Below are 11,558 nucleotides of genomic sequence, written 5' to 3'. Positions count from 1 at the left end.
GCTGTCGAGAGAGCAGTATGTTTTGTGGTACATGTGCAGAGAATCTCCAGTTACACAACACAGTTGGGTGTAAATGGCAATTACAGCTGGACCAAATCCCAATGCATTTATAACACTGAAAAAGTGCATGTAAAGGCCAAGTTTCAATTGCATTTTCACAGGCAATACAATTGGTTTGTGATGGCAAGTTGGGGATTTGAGTACAATGAATGTGTACAGCTTCTTGTACTGCAACATATTACTAGAAATGTTTGATGGAAAACAAAAGATCAGAGTTTTAATGGTCAGTATTTGTCCAGCTGTAGCACAAAGGTCAATCATATGATGAGGGCGTAAGTCTCAGCAGTCACAGATAGTGATAACTAGTTGGAGTCACATCACCTTCACAAATTCGAAAAGTAAGTTAACCTTTGAGTAATATATGGCTTAAGCCCAGCATTGTGATTCACATTAACACTGTATATAAAGTATTTTGATCCCCAAAAAAATATCAAAACACCATTTGACAGCTTTATTAGAGAAAATCCATCCCCAAACACATGGAGTAAAGGAAATTAGAGGAAATGATCATAATGATTAGAATTTGTTTGAGATTTGTAAATTGATTTCATGCCAGAAAATACACCCGACCCCAGTACAAAGCCACCAGAACTTAAAGTTTATGTTTCCTATATTGTCCCATACCATATCATGTGCTTCTTATTCAGACAATAGTGGACAGCTCAGTCAATATTTAAAAGAAATAAAGAACTTTTTCCTAAAGGTAAAAACCAGTGAATCAAGACTTTAGTTTGATGTCATCAAGTGACAAAACCTAGAATTGCACCAGTGATGAGGCATTGGAGACTAATTTTCATTGACTGCTTGAACTTTGCTTTTATATCATAGTACTGCAAAATGTTGCCGAACACTGGAAAATCCCCCTGCCACAGAATCAACAAAGTCCATCACCAATTGATTGTCCACTGAGAGACCCCTGGTTTTGTCCCTTGATAAAATCACATATTAGTCTTGGTGCTTTTGTCTTAAATTATTCATAGCTCTAGATCATGGCACCAACGGAAGTGTCCCATAGGTGCTTAACTAAACCACTTGTTTAGAGTAATTGACAGTATTTTAACAACACTTTGACCAAGGCCTAGTTTCATGGAATCGAGCCCGTCCTGGGCTGGGTGTTAGAGCAGGCAGGGATACTTGGTCCAGGGAGGCAGTCTGCCTGTTTCGTTTGCCAGTCTCCAGTACCTCTCTTTCAGGATGAAGGCTCCTGCTTTAGGCTGCCTCTGCCTGGTGAAAATGCCCTTCTTGTTCCCCACAACACGGGCCACCCCTGCAGACAGAACAGGAAGGATCAACAGTAACCTTTTTAGTTACTTTTTAGTTAGGAATGGGCTAATAATAGTTCAGTCACCATGGTGTTCTGATATGGCTGTCCGGAGGGCAAACGTAGAGAGCTGGCCGGACATCGGGCTAGCTTTCACACAACCCCTGAATGTCGGGCAACTTCAACCCACACTGGTCTTAAAAAATGCAAGAGTGATGCCAAGTCCCAGTACAGACTGAATCTCCCTATGCACAGACGCGCCCTTTGTACAGCAATACCAGAACCAACCCTTTGCATAATTTAATCATGGAGGGTAATAAATGACAAAAAAGCAATAAATAACTCTGATATAGTACAAACTAGGGCAAATAAGGGCATGCATCTGCACCAGTTCTGGTTCTACAGGTTGTCGTGATCCCCCGCTACCTTGTGCAGTCATGAAGTCGGCAAAGTTCCAGATGAGTTCGCCAATGACGTACTCCTTCCTCTTCTGGTCGAACACGCTGTGGTAACTCTGCAGGACTAGCTTCTGGTACTCCTCAGTAAACATCATGGGTGGATCCTGCAGGGTGGAGAACGGAGCTCGATGATAATTATGTAAGGCATTAACATGTTTCTGGCATGGTGTGTTGTAATCCGACTAGATTTTAACCAGATTCTCAAAGGCAGATGTGAGGTGATTGATTGTCTGAGTTTCAGCGCAATTTGGATTTCATCATGGCCTTAGGATCCTACCAAAAATACCATGCATGCTGGTGCCATAAGTATGCTAACACTGTACAGTCAGGTTTCCTCACATTGTGAAGCCCTGGGACCACGTCGGCTCCATATTCACTCTGGATGATGGGTTTCTGGTACTTTCCATACCAGTTCTCAAACTGGGTGTTGAGCTGGATGGGGATGACCTCCGGGTGGCCTGGGTCATGGTACCAGGCAAAGTAACTGTTCACACAGAGTACATCTACATAGGGAGCCTGCGGACAGGAAAAGATAACGGATATGAGATGTGACTGGTCGAGATGCACTCCTCAACACGTTCATGGCATTCCTACCGTCTAACAGCCTAATCAGTGTTTTCTGAACATAAACAACCCCCTCCCTAGCTAGAAATCGGGACACAAAGATTATAATCTCTAATGTCACTCTGATAAAGAGCCAAGAGATACTCCATTGACAATTCATGGGAGGCTAACTTTGTGGGTTCATGGAATGTTTATCTTTTTGGCGCTGGTGTGACCGCGGCTTTAGCATGAAAGTGTGTTGCCCTTAATTGGATCAGGTGTGCAAGAGTAAAGTTGGGGGAAAAAAACTTGCAAGACGGGGTACTTGAGAACTGGCTTGGGAAACACCGATCTAAGGAACTGTGGACTGGTATAGGAGTAGAATTTGAATAATGAATTCAGTGGTAATCACCTTTAACAGCTCTGAGCCCTTTGCAAATTATTGGCTGCAGGGACTCAGTCGCTGCAAACTAATCAGTACCTTCAAGCTGCTAACATCAGCCAGAGAAGATTGCCTCACAGAATAGGTATGTCCACAACACAGTTCGACATAGCATAGCAACAAGTACTTTAGAATTTGAATGGCTGAACTTCTGAAGCTCTCAACGGGATACCTTGATATTTTGACCTTTAGTCCTTTATTTTTCTTCACCAGGCACTTGTCACATTTAATTTCCTCACTAAAGGCCATCATTTAAATACAATATGAGAACATTCAATGAAGTGTCTTGATCTGATGTGCCTATTGCAGCACTGGGACAGGGCTATATTCAAAGACACAAAAAGTGTATTTTGCACTTTTTCCTTGCATTTTTTTCCCTGCATGAGTAATTAAGAGAGTCAATCCTTCATCCTAAATGCAATTGTAGCCAATGTATAGACCTTTTATAAATCTGAGTAACGTTCTGCAGGCACACCCACGAAAAGATTTCCATTGATGCATGACTCAGGCCAGGAGAGACTGATCAAAATTGGTGATAGCGATTCTATTTTTTTTCCTTCATTTTGGACATTTGTTCACTTTAATTGCTATGTTAGGAACAAGTATTATGGGGAAAAAGTTCCAGTATTTGTCCTTAAGCTGCTCCACAAGTGCTTAGATAGAGCTGTTAGTATTTGACATGTGCCCTGCTAGCTGCAAGACTAGCTAGCTAACACTAATTTCAATGAGTTTCAAGTTTCACTGATTTCCCCTCTCACAATGTGGCACGTGCCCTTTGAAGAACTAATGGGCTAAAAATAAAATGTTTCATATTTTATTAATAAATGATATTGTGCCAAGTAGTCATGTGCTCGGCAGGTGTTTACATGCAGGCATATTGATAACAGATATTGAAGTGATGGCTGTAAAAACTCACCCCTTTGTCCCTGGCATAGTTACTATCTGTGATATATGTGACAGGCCGGGTCGGGTCCAGAGCTTTGGTATGAGTTATCAAGGTCCTGGAAGAAAAACAGAGAGCACCCTTGGGTGACTTTGGAAGTGTGGGGTTTAATCACATACCAGATTAAACAATGCTATAGAAAACTGTTCAAAAATATGAACATCTGTTGTGTGTGATTTGAAGAATTGCTTTAGTCTGTCACAACTTCAGAGTGACAAAGGACTTGTCTGTGCACTGGGAATTATCTGTACTCTCCATGTACACCCAACACACTACATAACTTTGTTGTTTACTATAGCTGGGTAGGTCAAGTATTTGTCTGCTCTCTCCCGAAGTCTTGAGCTGTTACTGAGCTCCACCTGTTAGTGTTCAGGGCAGGTTCACTACCACTCTGACTGCATTCCACACACCATAGTAAAGGGATAGGCTCTGACTAGCCCATACCATTACCTCTGCTATTTCTCCCCAACACACACATACACATACACATACAGTTTTCCAATGCTTGAAATTTCTGGAAAATTGCCGGCTTCCAGTGCCTTAATAGTTCAAGACAAAAGGGAAGTGGCATGGGAGAGGTAAAAAATATATATCACCACGACTCACTTGAAATAGAGTCCAGCAGGGGGTACCTCTGAGGCCGGTTCATTGGCTACTGACCACATGACCACAGAGGGATGGTTCTTGTCCCGGCGGACCATCTCGTCCATGACAACCAGGTGGTGGGCCAGGGAGGCGTTTCTAAAACTACGACTAGATGATCACACAAGACACACAAGACTTCAATCAACACCTACTGGGCTGATGACAAATCTGATCAGGGTTTAGATCACGTTAAACACAAGGCTCACAGACCAGATCCAGTCTGATACAGATTTTCTGCTGGTTTTGGTCGTCATTTCAAATTCATCCCGTCTCAACACACATCTCGCCCACAACACAAGTGAACTCTCTACTGGCATCCGCAAGCACACAGAGCACTGACTCACCTCCCTTTGTGTTATGTGCAATGATTCTTCCGCTTTTGGATAAAAGGTTAGTTTCACAAAGGTCACTGAGGAAGAAGCTAATCATCAATGGAGTTCCCTTGTTTAACTTCACACTCTTGTGAGTGATATTTCCTGATGCCGAGACTCAACTGTTCCAGTGTTCTCTCTCACATCCATGTTCATGCACCTTAACACAAGCAAATTACTTTTTATTTTATTTTATTTTTTTTAATGATGCTGCAAATGTTTTAAAAGTGATATATAAATAAAGCTCATTTTTATTATAAATGCTCTCAAAAAAGCCCAAAGTTTGGGCTTACAAAAACACAGTGAGAGTTGCGAGAATGCTGAGAGATGTTTCTGTATGTTCTCTTCCTCTAATACCACAACCAGTTTTTAAGCAAATCTTCTAACTGTAAATTAAACTGCATGTAGGTGTGCAGAAGTAATTCAAACCTAATGGAATTTAGGTGGATAGAACTGATGCATCTTTTTGTTTTGTTTTTTTCTTCAGTGAAATTTTGACGGATCTAAATGATCTAATTAAAATCACTTCAGTTGAATTTAGGCAAATGCAAAGTAGCTTTGTGCATGTTTTGTAATGTGATTAGTTAAATCTTAACACAATTACAACCCCCAGTTATGAGCGGGTTTGCCCACTTATTTTTAGTACATTGCCAGAAATGAGTAGCCTTTTGTGTTTAGCAATTATGTTGGCTACTATATAAAGATGAAAGTGAAAAACTTCAGATTTAATGGCTTTTCATTAGAAAATTTGAATTTAATGACAAGTGTAACTGAGTGTGTCCAGCCTGCAATTTAAATCAGGATTTTTCAACATGCCCTCTTGTAACAGAGTTAGACAACCTATCTAGACTGACTTTAATTTACTGTTGATTATTCTCAAAGGGAATGGTGATGGGCGATACAGCCGCAAAACAAACTGTAACAGTCTGTGCTCAGTGTTCAAACACAGCGACTGACAGTTAGATGACCATGCTGCCGACCACTTTGAACTCTCAAACAAACAGAAAGGTCACAGAGATGTGAGCAGGGACACCTACATGTCTTTGATGCCCACCCCCGGACACTCATCTATCACCACGATGCCGTGGCGGTCACACATCTGCAGGATCTCCTCAGCATAGGGGTAGTGGCTGGTGCGGAACGAGTTGGCCCCCAACCACTTCAATAAGTTGAAGTCCTTGACGATCAGGGACCAGTCAAAGCCTTTACCTCGAATCTATGACACCCATTGGACAGAAGAAGGGAAGATCGTGTTACTGGACTGGATTCACTTATTTTGCAGGTCGTTTCATGTGAATTCCATGTTTGGAATACCATAAATATCCATATGCAATGTCCACATAACTGACTGGGGGGGGGGGGAGGACAGTGTAAAAGTTAGCTCAGATGGGATACTTTAGAGCAAAATGAACCCTGCAGCTGAGATTGAGTCTCTTGGTAAGAGTGTTGGCTCCCTCTAGTGGTACTCACATCAGAGTCTTCATGTTTATTGACTCCATGGAAATAGAAGGGCTTGTTGTTTATGAGGAACTGGGTGCTGGTAACCTTGACTGTGCGGATGCCAACTGGTAGTGTATATACATCCTCATACGCTGCTCTCCCATCGGCTGCCATCATGTGAACCTGAGGGTTTAAGTAAAGAACACTTATTTAAGAAACACTTATTTCTCAGCTGCATCTCTCATCTTAGGTTGAGCAGCCAAGTTGGAAAGCTAGGAGACATCCTGTGTAAGTTGGTACCCGTTGATCAGTCACAACATCTGTTTCTAGGTTACTTAAGGAGTTGGGGATTTGGGGTCAACGCTTGTGTCAGGTGATGCAGGCAACTTCAGAAACCACTAAAAAGAGCAGTCAGTGTCTCTCGCTGAAGAGAAACACCACCAGCTGTTGCACAAAGTATGGAAATCCATCTCATAACAAAAGGTAAGTGTTTTAATGTCAGGGAATTATGATAACTGTGGTGGTAGAATTGGGTAGTCTGACTATCCAACTTGTAGTTCTTAGTTAAGTATGTTTAACTAAGAAGTATGACTTATGTCTGTTGCCTGCTAATAGATTGTGGCTTCTAAACTGCTGAGCAGGGCGTCAGCATCAGCCATCTCTTTATCTTCATTCATTCATTCCTTCATTCATCCATTCATTCAAATTATGCTTGACTGTTTTATTTTTTTTAATGGTTTAATTTATTTTTCCAGTCCATAGAGCTCTGAAACAAATATACTAACAATATTAAGAAAATGAGTGTTGCTCAATCTGTGTAATGCACCAATGATGCAACACACGCAGGAGTCTTGTTTTTAAGGTCTATCAGCAGCTTTGCATATCTCCAATAAAACTGGAAATATACGATGCAACTACGGCAACAGCTGGCCGGTGACGTGCCATGTCAACAGGAAGCAATGACAGAGGGAAGTGCGTCCCAGAGCTGCAAGTCATCCACCCTCTCGCCACACGCCTGTGACTGGCCCTTCTGATACATCACTAACACTTCTAACAGAGTGACGCTCAAAACGGAGGGGGAGTGTTTAGGGGGCGTAATGGGACGGGGGGATGGTGTTCATTTTGAGAAATATTGTATCTGTTGTGATAGTGCGGGTCTAAACCAGGCTTATTCACTAGTTTTTGGACCGGAGCCTTTTATGATTATTGTGACCAAAAATGCTTCATTTTGCTGAGGATTTCTCAAAATGGCAATGCAATTTGCAGAATTTTAGGTGTTTTCACTCCACTGTGGAGTTGTTCGGGTGTAAGAAGTAGTATAAGAACACACTAGACTGGTTTGGCCGTTTCATGAAGAACATTTGCACAAAATTTGCAAAATTGCAAATTACTGCAAACATTGCGGCGACTGGATGAATTTGCATTACATATTGCCAACGCCAAATCACAAATTCCTGGTGGGACGGTTTATTACTAGTCTTTTATTATTAGTCTCTAATCTGGATTATTCAATGTGGTTGCTGATGACATATTTCATACGAACATTTATCTGAATTTCAAAATAGTGTTAGATAAGTTAGGAAGTTTGGCCTAGCGGGAGAAAAAAAGTGGGAGAAGAAAATGAGAAAAAAACATGTCCACCCCCAGTCTAAAATGAGTAGGTGCAATGTGGCGTCAGGATTGTAGGTCAGGTCAGTGGCCAGAGGGGAAGAATCTTTCCCACACTCAACCCACTCCATCTAATCCGTCTAAGCAAAGTGTCTATGTAAGCACTCACTGGACATCTGGCTCTGGGTATTCATACCAGTCTTGGTGATTTTGAGATAAAGAAAATAATACTGCTTTTTCTGGCCTGGGCTTGAACAGCAGAGGATGTGGTGTCGCTGGTGGTGAATGCACTGCTGATGGGATGAAATGATGTTTACTCAAATCAAAAACAGCTGATATCTGCTAAAGCCACTTGCCTTTACCTTGTTATTTTCACATATCTGGTGGTCTTACTCATATGGGCTGTGACTTAAACATCATGAAAAATAAGATGATGCATGAGGCCACTTGTACATGTATATAAACATGACTGTGTGCCATGCTGTCTTACCTCCATAGAGTAAAGATAGCCTGGATTCTCATGCATCAAGTACGGCCACCACAGGTTGACATCCGTCACTTTCAGCACTCCAGATGGCCCGCTGGAGGAGGCCACACAGTGGCCATCCTTGTCCATCAGAGAGACCTTCAGGTTGGCAGTGGGAGTACCAAGGACTGAGACTTTGTAGTTGACTAGACCTGAAACACAGAAGAAACAAACCTTAACAAGATCATATAAACAGGCGTGCATCAGAATATAGTGCACATAATTAATAAAACTGTAAGTGATACAGTGCCTGTGCAAGGGTGTTTAGTGCATACAGATTTGTAAATTACTGGCTTCAACCATATTTTCATTTACCAATGTTGTCAGAGAAGTCAGTCACTACAGTGATGTCATCCACATATGCCTGAGGAGTGGTGTAGAGCAGGACAGGACGATGTATCCCAGCATAGTTGAAGAAGTCAAACTGGGTATTTTGCACAAAATAACCAGGAGGATACCTGTTGAACAATTACACAACTTACTTTTTTCCCCCCTCACCTTATAAACAACCACTGATTGCCAACTGCATGCATTTGAATGTTGCCCAAATAAGGGGATTATACCAAATGCTTAGATGCGTTTTTTGTCCAGTAAGTTTTAAAGTACTAAATAAAGACGGGGGTTACATGGAGGTGTCATCCATGTGCCTGATGCTTCCTGGAGGCAGCGTCTCCAGAGTCAGTGTGTTGTTGACAGCGATGGTGATCCTACATGGCACAGCTGAGTCCTCACGGATTAAATCGCCTATCTCGGCCTCAAAGGGAAGATGGCCACCATTGTGCTCCGTCACTTTCACCCCGTTCACCCACTGCAAGGGTAAAGACAAGTTATTGTGGAGAAGCATGATGACTACATTATTTTAAGAGGTGAGTATGAGAGGATGAAAAAATGTAATCCTTTATTTGTATTCTATTTTGTAGGAAATCTAGCGTTTAACATTGAGGCGTATTCAATATGAGCATGGAGAGTTCTAGCTCTTGTGTAACAGACTCTTGTTGTTGTGTAACATATTCTGTGCACCAATCACACACCACCTGTCTCACAACTGAGTGAAACTGATGACTCCGTTTCCGAATGCTGACTGGAGTCGGAGTGGAAAGGTACAAATGATACTCACCACCACTGAATAATAGTGAGCGCTTCCCACCCTCAGCACCACTCTGGTTCCCTCATCTGCGATCCAGCGGGCAGGAACCACCACCTCTCGCTCGTACCACACCCAGCCAATGAAATCCCTCAGTGTGGGGTCCTGGGTGATGTCATTATAGCTGGCAGGAACTGGCATGTCAATCACTGGGCCGGTCTAACACATAAGATCCATTAGGTCAGATGCAGTTGGACTGTGTGGTCAAGCTCTTAATAGCTAATTGAGCTAGAAGGGACTGTCTGTATGTGATGACAGTTATTGTTTAGGTGAATCATTGACTAATTGGACATGTAAAAGGACATGAATATGTAAATACCAGCCTGAAGAATCATGGAACAAAAAGAAAAAAGTGCCTGCACAACTAACAAAATCTTTCCAGGTAGCAGCAGCGGTACATTCAAAGATCTTCTCACTAAATGACAACACAAGGTTGACCTGTGCAACAGATACACAGATGCTAGATGCTAATACGGAATTGTGCAACGACGTGGCTGAACCTGATAAGCCTAGACAGGATGCCAATAAGGGATTGTGCAAGAATTAACATATTATGCAGGTTTGCAAACAGAGATAATAATTGTTGGCTAAACGCTACTCTACACGCAATACTTCATCTGAAAGTTGTGCAAGATAAATTAAAACTGTTAACCCCTAATTATATGATAGAAATGGCAACTATGACAGAAAAATTAGCTATTCTCAATCCAAGCAGCCCCCCAAAACCCAGGATGAAGCATTAACCCATGAGAGCTCCATGAGCTGTTCTGGTTGTTCTGTCCAGTGTAATGTACAATCTCTCTGTTGTTATTGTTGTCGTCGTGCTTACCTCTGCCAGGCGACTTTTGTACCAAGCCTTCTGGAAGCCCAGGTTCCTGCTCGGGGACTGGTCTGCTCTGAAGTCCCACAGCCCGGTGAGCTCCTTCACCTCTCTGGAGGGCGACTCCCGGGGGAAGAGCATCCCGGAGTCCGGCAGAGGAGCCACATCCCGCAAGGCACACAGCAGCAGCACTGCTAGCTGTGGACCACACATCCTAAACACACTTTTAATGTGTACACAAAGAGCGCGAGTCCACACACACAGCTCTTCTTGGCGATTCAGTCACAAGTGTAATTCGCAAATCACGTGATCACAAACTTCCTTTTTGTGCTGCGTTTGAGTGCTGTCGGAAATATTGCTATTACGCGTTGGGCCCATTTTCCGATCAAAGGTGCGCGACCACGGATGTGCGCGACGACATCATTTCTCCTCTCTCCTCAAAATATGGAAAAGACCCAAACAGAAAACATAATCCACGCGCAACGTTTTTTAAATACACAATGCTATCTCTCCCTTGTCCCATGCAAGTTCTCCACAAAGTAGATGAGTAAGACTACTGCACTTACATTCTTTTCTATGCGGATGCTGCCTTCATGTGCTCCTCATAAATGCTTGCGTCTTGTCACTTACATTCAAGTCATAGATGGTCGGGAATAATAACAAAATAAACCCTGTAACACAAGTGTTTCTGATGCCTGTTGTTTTTGATGGCTGTTTGTTTTGAGTAAGAGTGTCACAGAGCTACTTTGTGCAGCAGAAGCACAATGAGATGGACGACAAAATGTTGCATTGGGTATGTGAATGCTTTAATTAATATAGGTTTGCACAAAATGTGGGACAACTAAAAGTTAAACAGCTTCCATGTTCTCCACCACTTAAACATCACATCTCGGTGAATACCATAGAAGACTTCCACTTTCCCACACAGTCGTATTTACTAATGTTTTGAATCGTTCATGTGCGCTTTTCTCGCAATTGCGACATTTCCGTCAGCACTGGAAGGCAGCACTAAACCACAGTTTGATTTCTTGATCTCGACACTAGATGGCGCCAGACAGTCATATATCATAGTCAAACGCCAGAACACAGAAACCTCAGGTGAAATGGAAATACCCATCTCTGTGGCAGATTATCCTCCTCCTCATATACAGTATCATGTAGTAATAGCGAGTGGGCAAACCTCCTGATAATGTGTGTACAGTGTTTCCCCACCAACTTATGAAGCAGGTGGTTGATGGTAGTAATCTTGGTTTTGGATCTACCATGTCAGTCAGTTTTGGTTCTGGTGCAGGTTGCA

At 42.4% G+C, this 11,558-nt stretch overlaps 1 protein-coding gene across 1 annotated transcript; it reads right to left on the bottom strand.

Annotated features, from left to right (window-relative positions):
- Positions 1-463: 463 nt before the first annotated feature.
- On the bottom strand, positions 464-10,533 carry gusb (glucuronidase, beta). Its single transcript, XM_078286830.1, has 12 exons — positions 10,271-10,533; positions 9,415-9,600; positions 8,924-9,105; positions 8,613-8,755; positions 8,262-8,449; positions 6,194-6,346; positions 5,761-5,939; positions 4,314-4,460; positions 3,681-3,765; positions 2,119-2,295; positions 1,748-1,883; positions 464-1,327 (listed from the first exon to the last, which is right to left on the bottom strand). Exons 1-12 carry the CDS (start codon positions 10,472-10,474, stop codon positions 1,176-1,178), a joined length of 1,932 nt encoding a protein of 643 aa, XP_078142956.1. The 5' UTR covers positions 10,475-10,533; the 3' UTR covers positions 464-1,175.
- Positions 10,534-11,558: the final 1,025 nt, after the last annotated feature.

Source organism: Centroberyx gerrardi, chromosome 11, assembly GCF_048128805.1.
Source record: "Centroberyx gerrardi isolate f3 chromosome 11, fCenGer3.hap1.cur.20231027, whole genome shotgun sequence".
In the NCBI taxonomy this organism is placed as follows: domain Eukaryota; kingdom Metazoa; phylum Chordata; class Actinopteri; order Beryciformes; family Berycidae; genus Centroberyx; species Centroberyx gerrardi.
Note: the sequence above shows the minus strand (reverse complement) of the source record. Positions and strands in the feature narration are given on the sequence as shown.

Coding starts and splice junctions, on each gene's coding strand:
- gusb (XM_078286830.1), bottom strand. CDS start 10,474: ATGTGTGGTCCACAGCTAGCAGTGCTGCTGCTGTGTGCCTTGCGGGAT. Junction 8,756..8,923: donor CACATGGATGACACCTCCAT/GTAACCCCCGTC, acceptor ATTGTTCAACAG/GTATCCTCCTGGTTATTTTG. Junction 1,884..2,118: donor TGGTCCCAGGGCTTCACAAT/GTGAGGAAACCT, acceptor TCCACCCTGCAG/GATCCACCCATGATGTTTAC.